Source organism: Heptranchias perlo, chromosome 22 (assembly GCF_035084215.1).
Source record: "Heptranchias perlo isolate sHepPer1 chromosome 22, sHepPer1.hap1, whole genome shotgun sequence".
NCBI lineage: Eukaryota > Metazoa > Chordata > Chondrichthyes > Hexanchiformes > Hexanchidae > Heptranchias > Heptranchias perlo.
The window spans coordinates 36,695,627-36,717,093 of record NC_090346.1 but is presented as its reverse complement, the minus strand read 5'-3'; the positions used below and the strand labels follow the sequence as shown (position 1 = coordinate 36,717,093).

The window sequence follows — 21,467 nt, the reverse complement described above, 5'->3', positions numbered from 1 at the left end:
TGTCTCACTACAGTGTTTTCAGTCCCCCTACTAAAACACTGAAGAAGTGCAGGTGTGAAAGACATAGTATACAAGTGGGTCCTATTGTCACACCCCCAGGATACACTTTTGTGCAATTAGATATTAGGCAGTAAGGCACACTCCTGAATGTAAAATGTGGGGAGTGACCAGTGCTGCTGAACCTGAGAGAGTATCTAAGGCAGACCTGAAATTTGTTACAAGCTCCATTAAGTAAATTACACAGGAATGCAAGTCACAGGACATTAACATTTTATTGAAACACAGCAGTAATGCAAAATTGCTGAGATACATATCAGTAACTACAACACTGCCAATATTTACAAAGCTCTTGCAGATAAATGTACTACACATATAAAAATATGCATTCCATATATACAAAATGTGCAAAACATATGGTATTTGAACATGATATGGAATTTCTCATGGGTGCAAACAGTAATTACAAAGGCATCATGGTTTGATATAGAAGAAAAACACAAATTACATTCTTCCTGGACCCCCAAAGACTAATGTGAAATATCTAGTGCTAAAATGTACAAGATTTCAATTTTGGAGACTCACCAATTTTATAATAAATTGAGATGCTAAGACATAGTGTGGCTTTGAAAAACATTTTATACAAAATGCATTCTTACTATTATAAGCAATGACTAATATCTAATATACTCTACCATGGAGTTGTACTGTTATTCAGGGGTAAAAATTCATTTTTTCTCTTTGGTAACTGCTCGATTATCAAAAGCTATTTGTAGCTTAAGTTACAGGATCATAGGTAAGTCTAGTCTATGTTTTGTTTTCCCTAGCCACACAATATTTCTGAAGCCAACATACATAATCATATTGTAAAATATATATTTCAGTATGTTTACCACATGAAGATTTAACTTTCATCATTGTGATAACCAAAGTCCATAATCTGATTTCCACCTGGCAACTTGTATTTCAGCACAGTTAAACAAGAGAAGCTGCCTTATTCACAATAATCAACAATTAACAATGGGCATCTAACCAGGCTTCTATTGTTTGGATTCATAGTTGGATAGATTATGGTGTAACAGCCATTGCTGAATTGCAATCCTGCACTATTCTTTGTTTTCTCAAATAATTGAACAACTTAGCCCTTTTAAATCAAGGGATCATCTATAATAAGAATTCCTAAATAATAAATCATCTAGTATGGCCTTTTTAATGTCACTGCAATTGGGAAATTAATCCATCAACATCTAGAAAATATATTCTGGCACAAAAATAGAAAATCCCTTCATATTTCTTTCAAAAAATATCTTTTTTTGAGTCTGAGAACTGCTGTCTTTTAGTATTTAAGGGTAAATTTGTAAATTCTACATGCAGTTAAGACCACGGACCTGCTGTACCTGTTCAGATACAGCAAAGTCAACCGTACTGAAATGACACATCTATCTATCATCAGCCCTCCCTCCACTCTACCTTTATGTAATACTAGTTTACGCCATTCTTTGGCTGAAGTAGATCATACTTCTACTGAAGAAACTTCCACTAAGTGTGTGTGACAGGGAAGGTACAGTGCATCGACTAAGCACACAAATGCTTCAACCTATTATGCCTGTGGTACGATGTTAGGTTGTGTTCTGGATTGCCCATATGCCAATTCCGAATATTGGCTATGCCATTATTGCAAGGTTGCAATTGTCAGACTGGTGCTTTCTGACAAGGGCAAGAAACCTGGCAGTACCAGTTACCCTAGGCCATTATTCTATCTTCTTATAGCTGGTTAAGTGCGGCATTGGCAGATACCCAAGAGTAGGTTTCTTTTGTGAGGGTGTGTGCGTGTGTGCCTGGAATTGGGCGATCTGAGAGTGGGGTAACATTTCCAATAACAAAGGAAGACATAAGCTGCAAGCTGGACAAGAAATGTGGAAAGATTCTTCTTAGCTATGGTAGTACTTTGCTGCTGTTAGTAGGATGGGGTCTCATTTAGTAGTGGTTTATATTTCTGAAATACTGGCATTTATCACATTACTGACCTCAATTTTCAGTAGTTGTACAAAAATACATAGAAAAGCCAATCATATAATTCGTGTTACTTTGACAAGTCATTCTATGGCAATGCAACATTTGGCTTTCAATCTGCTCTGTGCTACTTGGCTTGCCTTACCCAGATTTCCATACCCAACCACAAAAGTGGACTATAAGCCATGTCCAGTTGTAAATCTAAACAATGGGCCTAATCAACAATCCCTTACAAAGATCATTTCACTGCAAATAAAATAAATGGGCTCATTGTTGGAATCCCCATAGCTAAGTACTTTATACAACAAATACATTCAAACTCCAAATACATGACTTTTTAAACTGTGGGTTGTATCACGTTTCAGAAGACTAAACAATCCCACATTCTCTAAAATTAACCATCTGAATACAAATTATTACTGATGGCACGAGTGGAACATCATGACATAAATTAACAATTCATATTCTGGTAAATGCTGAATCATTTTAAGATTTTTGAAAGGCATAATAGATTCCTGTACTGGTTACGGCAATCATTTCTTTTCTATTTATAAATTCATATTCTTCATACTACATTTATTAATTTAATTCACTTGTGAAATATAAATAATTTCATCTCCTACTCAAAACGCTTACCCCTGCTTTAATTTTAAAAATTGCAGTTTTTGTTTGATTAAAAATCTACACTTTCTATATTTCAAACCCTTTGGCTGATTAGTTAACATCACTTCCATTAAAAGGACACATTACCTTTCATAACATTACATTACATCACATCAGTAAACTATCTTCATTCATGTAGTGTTTGGCAAATCCTGTTTTTTTGGGAAGGGAGAAGAGCCATTCTGATCGGGTTGACATTGCACGCCAATAACACGATGTGTTTCAGTATCTCATGCTTGTAAACAACTGAATAAAGCTCTCCCATCACTTCAAGAAGATGGCCCTTTAAAAGTTACCAGTTCAAATACTATGCTGGCATTTTGCTAATTATGAAAGAATTTATTAAGTTAGCACTACTACATTCTCTCCTAATTGTTTTGAGTTTGGAATGGCCTTCATAAATGATTCAATGGGCTCAGTTTAATAAAAAGATAAGTCAAGAATGTAAATTTTGCCGAATCCTTTTTCCTGGGTCGACTGCAGGATTCGACCCAAATTTAACATAAAAAAAAGGAATGGGAACATGTTTGGCATTGGAATAATTTATCCTGATCACTCTTTTTGAAGTTTGGTTAAATGTTTGAGGGTCAAGTTCCTTGTCCACCTTTGTATACTGGAGAAGTTGATTAAATATGAAAAATTGACAGGTGGATTGTTAGAAAGAGAGATACTACAGGCTCATTAATCAGTACCCAAATGTACAGATTCTAAATGACAACAAAAAGTTATTTGCCTGAAATGAAACAGAAGAGCCTCTGGTTGACATATGGCACCCACAGGGTTTTGCAGAATTAACATCGACCCAAGAATTACACATAAATTCTCAAAGTGCCACCTACTGAGGTTCAGCATCCGTGGTCATTATAAACAGTGATTTTGCCCTGAACCTGGACAATTATATCTCCTTTGTGTAATAAAATGGATGAAAATATTACAGAAAAACAAAATGTACAAAGTAGGGAAAGAAGATTAAGTAGTTCAAAAACATTTCTGCATTCTAAAGAATGGAACATTTCACTCAGACTGAGAAAAATTCACTGAACCAGCCAGTGTAATAAACTCCACAATACCATGCATTTTGGCTCAGGCCACCCACAGGAAAGCTCACTTGCATGAAGAAGAAATTCTTTCCAATTTCAACCTTCATTTCAACAGAACAGTAATATTCACCACTGACACTGGAATAAAATGTTACATAAAAGTATAAAGCCTTAAAATGGCCAGACTGTCAGATTGTCAGTTTGCTCTGAATCATCACTTCTTGTCACTGCCCACTCTTCTATCTAGAGACAATAAAGTGAGCTGGACCCGAGAATCTCAACTTGGCTTGTTTTGTTACCACCTTAGAGTACTAACCATTACCCGATGATTGACACACAACACTAAGAAAAGATACTGATTTTGCTAGGGTGCCACCAAAAGCCTGGTTATATTACTCCCAATGTAGCTGAAGATCATGACCATCCAGAAAATCAGTGGAAAATACACTAGGAGCAGCACTATTAATGGGAGTGAGTCCTGTGGTGGAACCCGGCATTGTCAGATCCAGCCAGTCCATATTGTCCAAATTAGTGTCTGGGAGGTCCAAGTTCAGGCAAGAATTTTCTGCAGTGAAATGCATATCACAGGTGTCCATTGCGGAATGATGCTGATCCAGAATGCTGGACGTATTCAGTAGGTCATTCTGAAGATCCTCCATTAAAGAAAGGGACTCTGAGCCCTCTTGGCTGACTGTCATTTGAGGAATATTGGCAACAGATGACAACGTACCATCCAGAAAGGCCTCCAGTTGATTTTCTGAACCAATCGTTGGATCATTTGTTGATTCAAGGGACAATGGAGGAGGTGCCATCTGAACTCGTGGTGGTGGTCGAGATAACACTGTGTTTACAGGCAAGGAGGAGATGTTGGCTACAACAGCTCTCATCTTGGTAGCAGGCAATGGTTCTTCTTTTACAATTGGTGAAATCTCTGTTGCACAACAAAAGGTGGTAAAGTTAGTGTCATAACGACCGGATTTTTAAAAAACTATTTCTAATAATTCTACTGTTTATGGTAACTGAGAAATAGCTAAATTGGAGAATTTCACATATGTCACTATATTTAAAAAGTCAATTTTGAGTGTTCTTAGTGCATATTTTCAATAGTAATGAACCAGTTTCCTTAGTACCTTTTCCACAATTGATTGAATTTAGCAAAATAGGAAGCTGCAAAACATTAGAAAAAGAAAAAAAAATCTTTAAAAAGTAACCATTTAGAAACACAGCACAATAGCCTATTATGCTGAGGTCTTCCTCAATCTGTAAATGATTGTCCCACTCTATCTATACCAAATAATTTCTCAATATGACAAAAGGAAAATCACAAGAACATTATCCATTTAAAAGGACACCATCTTCTTGAAAGAGAGAATGGCAGACCCATAATGGCATAAATCGCATTGAAAGGCATTGTTCTTTTATGGATGACCTGATCATGGTATAAGTGATGGATCACTCTACTCCCAACTGAATAAAATGGTTTAACAAACACAATCATGTGTTTATAGATGTTTTAGACTATCATATATGTCATGCAACCGTTCCATGGCAAACAGAACTAAAGGATAGGTTCTTTCAGGTAAACTACATATGGATCCAATTATGAAACATAAATGGCAGAATTACCTATTCTCATAAATCCCAGGTCAGGATATGGGGAGGATGACAGTGTGGGTGCTCGGTATATGGTGGCATATCTATTCAAAGAATGAGGAAGACCACACTCAGGCCAGTAATCTAGCTTCTTCATCTGCTATCTTCCACATACCAAAGCTGCATTTCACTAATGTTATATTAATGTAATAGTTTAATTTACAGTGTCAATATATTTAATCCACCTTACCTCCACTCTCAATTAGGATATCAAAAAGGTCGTCCATCTGCTGACTGTGTGCATTGAACACCTATACAAAAAAACACAAAACTTCATCTTTAGTTCACAGGAATGCAATGTGCTCCACATACATCCTATTTACTCTTTGTGTGGAGAACTTCCTGATATAAGTTCTAAATTTGCCTTTTATTAGTTTGAACTCTTCACCTGCGAGCTGCCTGGGGATGCCCAGCCAGTGTCGGCAGCTCGCCGGTCTCATTTAAATGAGGCCTGAGGCTCAATATTGGATGTGCCTCGGGCCCACCCCGTTCAGGTGCAGGGAACTTTTCCTGCGTCCAGTTCATGTCAACCTTTTTAATCGACACTGTGGCTTTGTTTTTAATTTAAATTAATCAAGTATACGCAGGAGGGTGGAACAGTGTAAGCAGCATTTCAACTAGACTTAGATATGATTAGCTGTGAATCAGTTGCATTCCCTCTATATGACTTTTATTCATATTTATTCATATTGTTTCTTCTGTCCCACAAAGCACTGTATTAACTGCAGTATCTTCCCCAATACTTCAATGTTAGATCATTAGCCTAACCGCATGTAACTCATTCCCTCACCATGCTTACCTCCTGCTGTTTCAGATTGCGCGTCTGCTTGACTGCCTCCTCATATCGAGGAGGATCTTTTGCTTTCGAAGCAGGGTTACTGAAGACCGAGTGCTGGACTACAAACTGTTGCTGGGACCGAGATGGAGAAGTGGGTGGTCCAGACTGCAGAAATAGGGATAATACAATATGGGTTATTCTACTTAGAAGTTATTTAGGAGTAATTCCTTCTTGTTGGAATTTTCTCCTGTTTACTAACTAGTGAACCAAGAATGGAAATACAAAAGGTCTCATAAAAGCAACCTTAGTTAACAGAAAACAATTTACTCTCATAAGGCAGTCACTATATTTCAGGCGCAATACCAACAAAAGGTAAAATTGAAGTATACATATACTGTATATCAAACAATATTACAGGTCAGAAAGATAAATGAAACTTATTGCAACAATACTGTCCACATCCTAAGCATTTAGTACCATTTGTGTACTTGGAATATATTTTGTGTTTAGTAATAATAAGCAATTAAACTTTCAATTACTTAATTTCCTTTGGAGTTTTCAAAATATAGTGCCTATGTTTTCTATCATCTAACATCTGCAAAAAAAAATCCTGTAATTCAATAAGCAGAGGATGAGTAGTGAGAAAGTGAGACCATTTGGACCATTAAGCCTGTCCCGTCCAGACATGGTGCAGCCCTCGTATATCATTAACCTCCTAATCATACATAATGCATAGAATTACACAGAATCTACAGCACAGTAATAGACCAACTGGTCTATGTCGGGGTTTATACTCCACACAAGCCTCCTCCCACTCTAATTACCTTTTCCTACCCTGCCCCATATATCTCCATAGCAAAGAATCACATAGGTGAAGCAAAAACTGATCAACAGCCAAGACTGCTGCCCCTAATGGGAGAAAGAGAATGGAGGAAGTCTCCTTACTGAGGTTGTTCACATTAAGTTTTTAAAGGTTGATACAGTTGGGAGATTATCATGTCTGTATGTGAAAACTAATAAAGTACATTACCAAAACCAAATCCTCCCCTCCAATGATAGCAACTGATAAATGTTTAAAAGTGCAAACAAAAAGAAATAAAAGAGAAACCTGCCATTGCTTTTTCTGATGATTTGATATTAGTTCCACAATTACCTTGGTTCCATTGAGTAGAGTATTAACGCTGCTTATCCTTGGGTGATGCACGTTACCTGCTGAACTGTTTATGAAACATTGCTGTGCTGTTGCTGCCGTTTGAATGTGGTGGGGAAATGCATTGGTCGATGACGTGGATGTAAAAACCTGTGGATTTACAAGATTCAGTAAAATTCTTACATAGCCTCTGAACAATACATATTAATCCTGCTGCGTTAAAACGCGAAACATAACAAATATTGCTTCCTTCCATAAAAGAGATCTGGAATATTTAAACTTGTACTTTAACTCTACCATCTGAGATTATGAACTAAGTAAATCATAAAACAATGTTTTCATGTTGCAGCTCAGGAATCTGATGCATAATTATTAAATAATGACCAAAGAATCAGGTTTCACTATGATTGAAATGGAGAAATATTACAGGAAGCTATGCTATTCCCCATTTTGGAAATTTACAGTTTTAGCCATATAGCTAGGGGCATGTCTCAAGTAGATGTTTCTACAAAGACTGCAAGGTTAAAAAAACATAATGCTCTCACACAGCTTCTAACAACCAACTTAAGAACCAGAGACAGGGTAGAGGTTCTGGAGCAGGTTGCCTGCATGTCCTGTCAGACTTAGAAATGTACATGGGGGCACATAAAAGAGCACTGAAAATAACAAAATCAAAATATACTATAAATGGCGAGAGTTTTTTTTTAAAGCTACATCAGGAGTCAGAGGGTCATTAAAGATTGTATTGGGCCATTGAAGGTTTCCTCAGTACAGATTCGAATGGACTCCCAGGGTATGGCAGCAAACTTAAATGATTACTTTGCATCAGTCTTCATTCCTGTGAATGATGCTCAGTTACCAGTAATGCATTGCATTGCTGCTGTGAAAATTGTAAAAATCAAAGTAGATGAGGATTCCATCATTGAAAGAATTAGGAATCCCAATACACATCAGGTTGCTGGTGCTGACGACATCCACCCGAAGGTGCTTAAAGAAATAGGACTTGTGTTTTGCGAACCCCATGCTCATATATTTAACAGCTCGCTAATTTAATCAGGGATTGTTCTCTTGGACTGGAGGGAAACTCATGTAGCACGATTTTCAAAAAGGGCGCCAGGTCAGAACCAGTGAATTATAGGCCTATTGGCTTGACTTCTATCACAGGTAAGGTGCTAGAAGGGATCGTAACAGAAACTCTATATGATCACCTGGAGTCATTAGAGACATTCAACATGGCTTTTGGAAATAAAGGTCATGCCATACCAATCTGTTTGAATATTTGAAGAAGTTACTAGCTGGTGCGTGATGGTAGCCCGATAGACATGGTGTACTTGGATTTTCAGAAAGCTTTTGATAAGGTGCCACACAATAGATTGCTCTACGATAGAATCTTGCGAATTGGTGGGAGGGTGTTAGATTGGATTAAGAATTGGCTGCATTCCCATAAACAGAAAATAGTTATTAATGGCTGTGGATCTGCTTGGGAGACTGGCTACCAGTGGTGGCCTGCTGGGTTTGACGTCAGGGTTGTTGCTTTTTATGATCTTCAATAATGACCTAGGTGTAGGTGTTGGGGAAACGGTCTGCAAGTTTGCAGATGATCTGTGTGAGCGTTAGGACCGTGGATGAAAACTACTGCAAGCGGATCTTAATGCGATTGGGGGAATGGGCTCGTGTTTTCCAAGTGACATTTAAAGTAGATAAATGTAGTGTTAAGAACGTGGGCAGGGCCAATGCCAAGTACACTTAAACGCTACAGGGTATAGAACTAAAGTCTGTTGAGAAAGAAAAAAATTCTGGTTGGGTTGGTACATAATTCTCTTAAGATTCATGAGCAGTGCCGTGAAGCGATAGCCAAAGCAAATAGAGTATTAGGTTGCATTGATAAAATGGTTTAATATAAAACAAAAGACACCATATTGTCCTTGAAGAAGACCTTGGTTAGGCCTTACTTAGAATACTATGTCCAGTTTAGGTCCCCTCAAACGGTGACATTGAGGCTTTGTAAAAGGTTCAGAGGGGGGTCACTTGAATAATACCCAGTTTCAAACACCTCAGTTACCCTAATAGGCTTTAAATCCTGGGTCTATTTCCTTTAGAGAAGTGTACACCCTGTGGGTATTTGATTGAACAGTTTCAAATAATAATGGGACTGACTGTGTTAGTATAGATAATTTCAATTAGATAGGTTAGGGAGAACCAGGGGTCATGTGTATAAGTTAGGCAGGGATAGAACTAGGTTAGATGTGGGAGGTTGTTCTTCTCCCAGAGGATAGTTGACCAATGGAGCAAATTGCCTGCTCGTTTAGTGCGTGTAGATTTCCAGCATACCTTCAAAAAAGAGAGCTGGACCAATTCCTGATTAGGCTGGAAGTCATGGTGTACAAAAGGTAGGTGTGATACAAAGTAACATAAATCATGGTGAGCCCCACTTCATGGTGTTGGAGAAGAATTTTCCCATTTCTTTTTCCCCAAATTGGCCGTCAGTTTTTATCTTATTTTCTACCTCTCCCATGAGATTACATGCCTGCTGGGGATGGGGACTGTTGGGAATCATGATGCTAAAGGGATCATGGCTCTGTGGGGCAGGACCGATGGACCAGCAGGTCTTTTCCCATCCATCGTTTTTCTGTGTTTATATCAATTAAAAGTACTGCAAGGATATTCTTGCATACAGATCACAATCTAGAACTAACTCTAAGGAATCTTCAGCGAAGTAAAATAATAGCTGGGTCATTTAAGGCTTGACTACAACAATTGGATAGTTTCTCTGGAGAATGGAGACATACGATTTAAAATCTGAATATTAAAACTATGGAACAGTGATGATAGATCTTTGAAAGTTCAGCTTATTATAGCAGCACTTCATCTGGGAAAGTAAAGATCTATAATAGAAAATTTAAACTAAACCAGTCTCCACCTGTGGTTAGTTGGCTCATTACAAAGTAACATACTCCAGTGCAGCCTAAAATCAGGGCTGGCCCGACTTTATTACACAGCACAATGCAATAGCACTTTCATTTTCGTTACAAACCTTTCTCATCTGAGGGTTCTGGGTCAGACTACGTTGGGGCACAGGTTTTGGTGTGTGTGGTTGCTTCTGAGGGCCTGAAGCCTGGGCAGGAGTAGAGGCAGAGACAGGTATTGGTGTCTGCACCTGGGTTTGTGAATGAGACTGCAAAATAAAACAATAACAGATTACCAGTGCAAATAGCAGTCCTAACTTTCTGCCGCCAGTTTAATTCATACGGTGCAAATATAGCAATTTCTTGCCACTCATGGGGTGGTTGACGGCAAGATTCTGTTTTTGCGAGGTTAACGGAAGTGTGGCACAAAATGTCCTGCAATTTGTGGCAATTCACAATACACAGCATATCTCTTCCTCACCACAAATTGCAAGGTTTTTTTAAAAACGCATTAATAACTGTGTGTGCATTAAACTCACTGTTATTTCCCCAGCAAATTCTGGGCCATTGTAACAAAAGGATCAGGATACTTTAGAATTGGTACTTTCCCTACATATTGATGAAAGGAAGAGGCTCATCTGAGAATATGCAAGTAATGTGTGTTACATCCCGGAATTCTGCCATATTCGTTTCTTATGTATTGGGAGTTTGGGATTTGACCATCCCAACATATTTGGTCCTAGTGGGTCTGGAATTACACTTTTCCTATAATTGTGGCAATAATCCAGGACTTGAATTTATAAGATACTTTTCTATATGGTTAAATAAATGCTGAAAATAAATGACTCAATTTTACATTATTTGACATTGTCCTTTTAGTGTGAATTGGTTATCATTCATCATCATATGAGCTGGAAACTAATTTAGCACACTAAGCAACAAACACACACAGAATAAAGCCAAATCCAGTAAATATACCTGTAATTTAACTGTTCCTGCGTGTAAATGCTTTGAGTCGTTGCAGAGGTTTGTACTCTGTGCTTGGATGGACAATGGGAGCAAAAGCTGAGTTCCTGCCTGAGTGGTCAGTAAAGCATGAGGCTGAGCCTGTGCAATAACTGTTGTTGGTGTTTGTCTTGGTGGGCTTACATAAAACTGTGAGACTGCATTCTGTTGCTTAGCAGTTGCCAGTGGAACTTCCTGTTTCACAAGCAAAGCATTTCTCTTCATTGCATTCTGGCTGCAAGTCCCAACATCAGTGATGGTTGGAGGATCCAAGGGTTGGTTGGGAACTGTTAGGGGCTGTCTTGAAACAGGACAGTTGGAGAGAGTGTTTTCCTCTTTGACAGGTGCGTTCAAGTGCTTCTGATTCACAGTCGCAAATTGTTGATGCTGGCATCGTTTTTCAATCTCCAACTGAATCTTCAGTTCTTCAACCAACTTTTGTTCATGCTCAAGTTTTCTCTTGAGGTCTGCAATCTGCCTCTCCTTCTCCTGTAGTTTTCGATCTTTTTCAGCAGCATCAGTATCCATACTTGACAAACTGGGACCTTGAGGAGTAGCATTATTTGTTACCATGCTCACCCCTATGTTGTCTTCATTAACTGTCATATTCACAGATGAAGCATGAATTGGGAGCTGGGAAGGAGAAACCATGGTCACCAGCTCTGTAAACATATCTGTGAGATTACTGTCGTCAGTACTCACATTAGACTGCTCCGAGGGAGCTGGAGAGGTGGGAGATGGGGAGATTGCATTTTCATAGAATTGTAGGTTGTTAGACGCTGTTGTAATGGTTGCCTCTGTGGTGGTTGTGGCACTACTAAGAGCAGCAATAGGAAATGTCCCAGTTGTCTGATGCCTTGCAATAGGAGAGGTGGAGACTGTTACTACTGCTGTACCTACAGCAGTGTTGCTTAAGTCCTGGTATGATTTCAGTCTCTCTATAAGGTCCATTTTAGTACCAGACACTGGGAGTCCTCGCAACTTCAGCTCCAACTTCAGTTCTGCCACCTACACAAAATAAAACAGAGGAGCAATAGGTTAAACAATCATAAAGGATAAACATTTTTCAAGTTTGAAAAAAATACAATATCAGTTTTTGGGAGGATTTTAATTTATGTTTAAGGGAGTCCTGAGACTGCCAAGTCAATTTATAAACTTAGAAATGTACAGGACCAGAAAAGAGCATAACTAGTCCATCTGGCCAGTCCCAGTAGAAAGTTATGTCTAATGATCCTTTTGTGTTGCAGGAGTACTTTTCTACCCTGTCCAAAACATTAGAAGATTCTATTTTCTCAGAATGTATTAAGATTGGACTTCAGTTGTCATTTTCATGTCAGTGACTTGACAAGTGAGTTAACCAACTCTAAAACCTAGTGGACATATTTGTAGATCAGCACGTATCACATGCATAATATGAAAAACATGGAACACTGTCCATTAATTGAAAAGTAGTTATTTTATTTCAAATCTTATCAAGTTCATAATAAAAAAATACTTTATATACACGAGCATGGATATATTTGAATTCTGTGCAAATTTCCCACTATTTCTTTTTACTTGTTCATTGGGCAGAATTGTGTTTCTTTTCCCTAACATGTATCATTTAACAAACTTGCCTGAACTCCATCAGCTGCTCACTGGGTTGGTGCAACTACAGACTATTTATTAGAATCACACATCCATATAACTATAAATATAAGCACCAGCTTGGTGCAGGAACACTATTTCACATATTTATAGCAAAATCGCAGGAGAGTGATCAGAAAACATTTCTGACACATAAAAACCATCCATAAATCAGACACATGCCTTTAGACAGCTAAACCAGTCACACGAGGTAAGTGGGTTGATGAATCATAGAGGGAAGAATATGAAGTACACAAGCACTAGATAGTTACAGATAAGGAAGGCCATTCGGACTATCCTAGCTGATCCATCCAGCTGGTTCTTAAATGATTCCAGGGTTCAATGCCATCAATTACTGGTGGTCGGAGTGTTTTATTTTTATAGAGGCTGACTCACACTGCCTTACTTTTACTTGTACAATAGCATAACCCAGAGATGTAACAACAGCATCCCCTTGTGAACTGAACTGGATACTCATGTCTTTCACATATTATTTCTTCAATTTCTATGAGAGTGGATTCAGCTACTACTAGGTGAGGCATGACTTTATTTGAATTGTTAAGCTGCTTTGGTACACAGGTGAACATACAGAGCAACAGTTATGATCAGATTTACTTTGTTCAAATTGGGACATCTTCACACAAGATAAAAAATACTGAACCCACTATGATACCCAACATCGATGGGTTACCTTACTTAACTTATGCTGAATAACTCCTCCATATTCTATCCTACAGCCCAGGGCAGAACCTCCTCTCCCTGCAGTCTTCTGTCATCTGAACCTGCTTTTTGCTGTCTGACTGCTTGTGTAGTGTCCTGTTTTTAATCTCTCTCTTCACAGACAGAGATCAAAGGGTTTTGCAATACAATGATTGTGAAGTGTACTTTTCCAATTACCTAGATGAGCTAATAAACTGAGTATTATTTAGTCTCTGGGGCAATCAATCTCCAATTAGCATATTAACCACCTTTTATCTAGATGCCTTTTTTCTATCCTTGTGAGAATACACTTCTGCTTTAAAAAGTTAAATATTTTCACATCCTTTCTGTGGAAAAATGGTGAAAACATCCTGAAACGAGACAGTATGTTACTCTAGTCCTAGACACACATTCATTAATGCTTGGGGTTCTGGAAATGGCATATGGGGACTATGCAAATATATAAATTACTGAAATAAATGCCTTAGATAAATTCATAATTTTATTAGCAGCCTGTTGTAAAATAAAGGAGCAGTTTGTCAGGACTATGCCTGAAATAAGAAAAATACAACTTATTCTGTTTGTGGAAACCAAATTCAAAACTGTCAGGCCACAAACATCTGCAGGCTTACGGCCAAGTGGAAGTGTTAGGATACGCCTGCCAGAAACCTCTGCCCCTGACCCTGTCGAGTGTCCAGGTTCTCCAATTAACATTTTGCTAGCGGGTGGTATAGGAGGCAAAAACCATGGAAAAGTTGGATGCTGAAATGGGCGGACTTTATGGACGGATGAATTAAGATGGGCCAAATGGTCTTCCTCATCTGTAATTACCTTGTGATCTCGTGAACTGCAACAGTGTCACTACAGCATTACCGGAATCATATTTAATTTACTTCAAACTCGAGTATTCACGTTATTAACACATAGCCTAAATCCATAATTTCAAGGGGATTTGCCTTTAAAACGTATAATCAAAATGTTTAAAGATACAATGAAAGGTCTTTTTAATCATTTAAAACAAGAAGAAAACTGAACAAGAAGTAAACTACTCAGAAACTTGCTGACTAGAAGCACACAGGAGGTGGCAGTACTGCACCACTGCAGCATATATGCCAGTGGACATGAAGTAGTGGTTAAACACAATCTGCTTCCCAAAAGCCACATATTAATCATGTCGGAATGAAAGCAGCCGTTTCAAATGAAACATGCATGCTCCAAAATAGAATACTTTATGTAAAATGAAATGGGAAACAGATGTCAAAGTTAAAAGCACAGCTGACAGGACCACTTGGAGACAGATTTTATGCAGCTTCATTCACATTGAAGCAGTTAATCTTTGTACAAGTGTGCTCCTCTATCAAAACAGTGCAGAAATAACTAACATGCAAATACAGCAATTATCTAATTACACATAAATGACATCTGAGAACTCTAATCTATCCTGACAGACCACTGGTTTCGTCATTTTAGATGTCAAATGACTAAACTCAAAATAGGATAAATCGCCTTATCGCCCGTTAACCCTGACGGTGCGGCCGGTGCCATTTTGAAAGAGGCCCGTTGAGGCGCCTGACTGTTTCAGGCGGTAGGCCCCTTTTTATACGCAAATTGGGATCCTAAGCCATACGTGGGACCCTGATTGCCTGGCGATCGGCCCACCCGTTACCCGATCCAACCCCCCCGCCTCAGGGCCGCTGCAGGGAAATGGGCCCACACTAATTTCTACCCCTTCATTTCTATGTAGTGCGTTCTTTTCTGGCAGTCCTGGAATCAGAATAAGCTTCTAAGTAGGGAGAAAATCCAAACTCTAGCTTATCCAAATGAATCAGCTGTCCCTAAAGCAGTTTAAAATAATTAGAAGCGCAATTTATATACAGATACTAGCAAGAACTAAATAAACAGAGTTGTACTTCTTCTCACTAGAGCTTTTTAAAGTAGGTAACATATTTTTTGCATTCTTTTTAATGTATCTACCTTCATGTCATCCAGGTTAGAGGGGAGGGTCCCCAGCTTCCTGCACGCTGTGTTGTTGTGCCGTGTGACATATGATGACGATGACGGTGTGCAGTTAGCCAGAGTATTGGATGTGGTTATGCTGCTAGTTGTCTGCTTATCATTAGATGACCTGGGAATACAGAGGTACAATAACCGCTGTTAAATAATGCTCGTTAACTCAGAAGCCTGCTTCTGCGTCACACACTCAACATTTGTCAGACAATAATCCTGAAGCAGTTTCTTTGTCTTGCTGTGCCTTCTGTATTAAGTCAAAGCACTCGTCAATCAAATATATAACAAGTGTCTTTTTTTGTGAAAATTAAAAAAATCATGCATCTTTATGGCTACAATTTGCCTCAGCGTCCCTGGGCTGGGGGAGAACATCAGCTGGGAATCCTACTCCAGAACGCCATCCATCTGCAGGAAAGTTTGCCCATGTGGACGTCGGGCTAGAACTGGGTTGGGTTTGGCTGTTCTACCTTCCACAGTTCCACAGTTACAGAGCCTGCTGACGTTCACTCTCTATACTTGTGTATATAAAATGTAGTCACTTGAGCAAAGTACCGGAGAGTCTGTTGCAGTCCATATAACTGTGCAGTCCATGTAACTATACCCCAGCAAGAATCAGTACCTTCAGGAGAGAAAGGGTGAAAAATGGCAAAAGAGAAAAAAAAATACTTTCATACCAGGCAGCCAAGTGTCAAAAATTGCTTGCACCACTGGGTAAGTCATACCTACAGGACCTCTAAGAAGCTGTGTGAATTTATGCACCAGAGTATATCGTAATAATCATCAGTTGCAAAAGAAAAGATTCATGAAATTGCTTTCATCCTAAAATGAAATCTGATACTGCAAATTCAACTTCAGGATGAAAAGGCAGGATCTTGTTTAGTTTTGGCACAATGAGAAACATTGAGAGCCAAGTGTAATCTCCACGGTGAACAGGAAAAACCTTTGAACGTGTACCAATTAGACATTGGAGAAACAATACGAGGCTAAAGTTGTACCACACTTAGAGATGTGAAAGGGAATTGCCTGGATTGTGCTACATACTTTGGTGGTGCAGGCAGGATGGCCGGATAGTTGTAGTGTTGCTGTTGTTGACTCAGGATCTGCAGCTGGAGGAAAAGCTGCTGTTGCTGCAGGAGCCGGGAGTAGTTTGTATCCATGGGAAGTTCAATTTTCTCGTGCTTCTTGTCTGGTGGGACGTACTGATGGTACTTCAGCTGCTTCACTCTGGGTTTCGGATCCTTGCTTTTCTTGCTCCGGTTCTTTTCGTTCGCACTTTTGGGTTGGCTTTGCTGGTGTAAAATTGATGTAAAAGACTTCAATTCCAGATTAGTATCTCAGCATTCACAAACAAATCTTGATCTTAACTATAATAGATATTTATCACAATATATATTCTCCACTTGTAGTTTACTTAGTATTTAATACTAGGACATACAAGGTGAAATTCCCCTCATCGATAATTTCAGTGAAAAATTCGATGTACATGCAAAATGGGAAATCCCTTTTTATACTCTTACCATCTTTTTCATCGAAATTATCGACAAGAGAGATTTCACTCCCAAAGTGTGATAGTAGGAAAGCTGTTCATTAAAAATATTTGTTTCCATTTTTTATGACCATTCATTAAGTACACACACTCAAAAGTAGGATTCCTGCACTTAGAAAAATGTTTTGAGTTTTTTTTAACCCTCCAATTCTTAAAAAAATTCAGTTGGCCATCTGAAAATGGTTAAAGGTTTACCTTTTGAAATCATGTAACCATATGTGTGCTGCGAATTGTTGAAAACATGTACAAGTATTGTACACAATTGAGCAGGAAGTGAAGTCTGCTGCACAGTTCTGCCCTGTTGGTTTAATCCCACACCCCTGTGATCACACTGTAGGGATGAGATCATTCCTTTTCTTGTCAGGAGAGTTTTCTCTTGTATCTCTGTTATACTATCCATGTGGGGTTGGTGCCATACCATTACTAATCCTCAAAGTGCAGTATAATGCTGACAATGCCGGCCTGACCTCCAGTCTGCTAACTCTAGAGAGACCACTTCCAAGAAATGGTATTACATCAATTTTTCTTTGTGTCAGTATAACCGCAGCTGGCACAAAGCCCACTTTTAAAATTTATTTGTTAAATGTATGCTGCCTACTGTACCATTGCTCCATTTTGCTGTGATTGAAAATAATTCACTGGACTAAAGCGGGGAGGAAAGACACAACTTCCGTATATTAGGCAGGATTTGCCATACACCAAGCATGTACGGATGCATTTGATCATGCAAATGGAAGGTCTGTAATTCCTGCACAGCGCAGCTCAACTTGCATCCCAGCACAAATGAAGCTGGTGCTACACTAGCAGGGACAACAGAATAAAGGTTGGAGCATGCCAGAGACTTACCTTAATTAGGGTTGGAGTAGGTTTTGTTGAGACGGCTGTACTTATGGACAGTGTGTTACTTATTGAACGTATGCCTTGCTGATCAGGTAGAGGTGCAGGTTTGAGGAAGTCAGGCATTGGCTGTGGGTGGTACTATAAAAAATTGGGAAAAAAATCAGGACAGATTCAGCAATATGTGAAAGGAAGAAGAAAATTTGTATTATCTAAGAGCCACTGTGTACTAATTAAAAATTACTCCATGCAGTACCAAAGAAATGGGAAGTACTTTTTAAATGTAGTACCATAATTTAAAGTTGTTATGGAAAAGGAGCTTTTTTCTATCAATGCGATAATAAAATAAAGCCACCATCAATGTACATAGATTCAGCAGCTTGTTCAATGACGATGCTTTTTGTGTGAGGAAATTTGCACCGTAACATACTCATTTTTTGTATTTTGGATTGATACCCAATACAAAGCTCCAAGACGCACCCTGTCTGATCATTCTTTTGTTCTTCAAAAATAATTTATTTTTTAAACCAGCACTTTCTGTCTTATCTCCCAGGGAACAAATCTCTATAACTTATTTAATCAAATTGATTAGCTAAATTTTAAGCGTTTGTTAAATTTTTCTTACAGAAAATTTAAAAATGATTCCCCTTTCCACAGCCTTCTTGTCAAAGTAACCTTTCTCCCCAGTGAAATAGTTCTAAAAACAAACACACATGCACAATATTATGTTTTGTTTTAAATTAAAAAATTATTTTAAGTGCTACTGGCTATTTCTCCATGATCTCCCAGGACCAGTGTTCCCCAGGCTGAAAACCCACTCGTAAAACATTAGGTTTTGGAACACACATTTCTTTTCCATCTTAATTTAAATTGGATGGTTGGTGGAGGGGTGATAAATTGATCAGACAGTTTGTAAAGTCAATTTAAACCATCAATTAAATCCAATTCAATCCATCAAAAAAAGTCGTAAAGTATTCTTAAAACTAGTCACAAAGCACTCAGACTTGATGAGTGACTGTGCACTATGCTAGACCACCCAACCACCTAATTTTTTAACATTAGGGTTTGTACTTGCATTTTTATACTTGTTTTTTGATCCCTCTACCCTTTCTATAGTGTGCCTTGGCACTCCAGGCTACACACTGACTGGAGATGACAGCTCAGGCAAGCAATCGGCTCCCAAGCCTTTCCCACCACTTCTCCGAGTGAATCATTGGGAGGTGCATGAGAGCTGTCCGGGAAAAATCCGGCTTCCTATTTTCCTATCCCTGCGGGACTGCCCGAGATCAGGAACACAGCGGATTAAACAAGCATCCCACCACTTTGTGGTACTGTATGCTGGTGCTCCTTTGTAATTACAATTACTGCCCATGCACAGAACCTGCAATTTAATTTAGGCACAGTCACAGGGTATCTTACTTGAACATTCCCCATGATCGTTCATGAAATTAGGAACCTGTTTTCCATCCTTGTTAACATATAATCATGCAGGTCTATGCAATTTATCAAGATGCCTTTACCATTGTAAACCTCACTCTGAAATTAGTTTTTACATTTTGGCACTGTAGGTATAGTAGCCCTCCAACTAAGCAACTAGTAGATTGGCTTCTAAGGGAATAAAACTAGTGCATATAAATGAACAAAAAGTGCAGATCCCTAGTGCTGCTGCTGCCAACTGCGACTACCACTCCTACTGCTACTCATTTTAATGAAAGACTAAAATCATTATGCACCACCACTGACTTGGCACATGGAGAGACTAAGTTCAAATACTAATATAAAACAGATGATACTACATCAGGCGAGGTAACCACTTCTAAGATCTTGAGCTCTCCTTTAATCAAAGCTACAATTCAGAAACCTACGGTTTTACATAACTGGTCACAGAATTTCCGAGCAACACTTAATTACATGCAGAATCTAATATGTTTGTTATTTCCCAGCAGCTCTGGCAATTTTCCACTGTTTAAAGCATTTTAGTGGAAACTCTGTTTTCAATGATCATTATATCTCATTACATCAATGAGGCAATTCACAGAAATATATTCTGCAATGGAAAGACTTCTCATGTTTATAAGTTGCAGAAATTCTTCCACTGGAAACAGTTCTGCAATGAGTTAATTCTGCTGGTGCTCTGAATTTGGCCCATCTACAATATAGGGCAGATTTAGTGGCCCATCTAAAATAGAGTGCATTGGAAGCAGGGCCAGATTAAGAATTCTTGGCACCCTGTGAGCCAAGAAAATTCAGGGCCTATCCACAACCCTACACAACCTCCTGCCGCGATCCATTAAAACTCAAAACTGTAGTAATAAGCATTAAAAAATAGGCCCCTAGAATGTTTACACACTACATTAATAATAAAGCAAATCATATCACTATAAATTAAAGTGATCCAGCGGCTCTATGCAATTTTTCTACATTATGTTGAGTTGGGAGCCCCACTTTTGGCTGGGTTCCCCGAGTACAGGTCCCATAGGCTCGTGCATTAATCCGTCCCTGACTGGAAGTAACAAGTGCCCAAGCAGGATTGTACTTGCACAATTGCTCAAAAATTGGAATAATAACGTTAAGACAATAGTTGGTTTTCTCTTTTGCAATCTTGCTGAGTGAGGTGTGAAGGGTGTGAGCTTCAATAGGCCGTGGAATACACTGGTCTTACACCAGAACTAAAAGCTACCGGAGACTTCTATATCTTATAGAGTTTGAGGGCCTTTGAAGACAATGTTGTCAATCACTCACAATTAAAAAGTCATGATGTGGAGATGCCGGTGATGGACTGGGGTTGACAATTGTAAACAATTTTACAACACCAAGTTATAGTCCAGCAATTTTATTTGAAATTCACAAGCTTTCGGAGGCTTCCTCCTTCCACATTCACCTGAGGAAGGAGGAAGCCTCAGAAAGTTTGTGAATTTCAAATAAAATTGCTGGACTATAACTTGGTGTTGTAAAATTGTTTACAATTAAAAAGTCAATTACACAAAATACTCATCTGTTATATACAATCCCCACCGCTTATAGTGGGCTCGCTCGTGCGATTGCGATTTGCCCGCTATATGGGTCATTATGCTAAATGTGTCTAGGCTGGACCTCTCGTCTATCTGGCTGCTGTTCTCGAGTACCTACCTGATCGCTGAAATCATGGAGCTGGCCGGCAATGCGGCCCGTGACAACAAGACGACCAGGATCAGTGATGGGAGCACCAAGAGCAAGTAAGGTGGCCAAGAATGAATCTAATAAGCAAAGGTTCTTTCCAGAGCCACCCACTATATCAGTGAAAGGGCTGGTGACTGTCTGCAGAGAGGCTGCCATGTTTAGCTTATTGAGCAGTTTGCCTTGCAGTGTTGCTCGGGTCTCTGTCGAGATAATCGGCATGTTTCAGCTCCCTCCAATTGGCTGTGTGTTTCCCTTTTTCCGGGCCTAGTAAGTGCCCGTTAATGGGTCCTCTCTGATTCCGGGATTCTTCCCGTCACACAGACGCTACTGTGACTTTGGGTCAGGACAATTTCTAAAACCCTAACGGTACCAGCGGCTCTCACACAAG

General features: G+C 39.0%; 1 protein-coding gene across 3 annotated transcripts in view; it reads right to left on the bottom strand.

Annotated features, from left to right (window-relative positions):
- Positions 1-260: 260 nt before the first annotated feature.
- Positions 261-21,467, bottom strand: part of mrtfba (myocardin related transcription factor Ba) — a 199,398-nt gene continuing 178,191 nt past the window's right edge. For 2 of the 3 annotated variants that reach the window (XM_068003261.1, XM_068003262.1), the window contains 9 exons: positions 17,930-18,061; positions 16,579-16,826; positions 15,505-15,655; positions 11,179-12,213; positions 10,329-10,469; positions 7,298-7,444; positions 6,166-6,309; positions 5,557-5,617; positions 261-4,644 (listed from right to left, as the gene is read on the bottom strand). In XM_068003261.1, the coding sequence (XP_067859362.1) occupies positions 4,106-4,644; positions 5,557-5,617; positions 6,166-6,309; positions 7,298-7,444; positions 10,329-10,469; positions 11,179-12,213; positions 15,505-15,655; positions 16,579-16,826; positions 17,930-18,061 (2,598 nt within the window). In that variant the 3' untranslated portion in view covers positions 261-4,105. Of the gene's footprint in view, positions 4,645-4,843; positions 4,881-5,556; positions 5,618-6,165; positions 6,310-7,297; positions 7,445-10,328; positions 10,470-11,178; positions 12,214-15,504; positions 15,656-16,578; positions 16,827-17,929; positions 18,062-21,467 lie in introns of all 3 variants that reach the window. The other variant, XM_068003263.1, reaches the window with a different exon arrangement.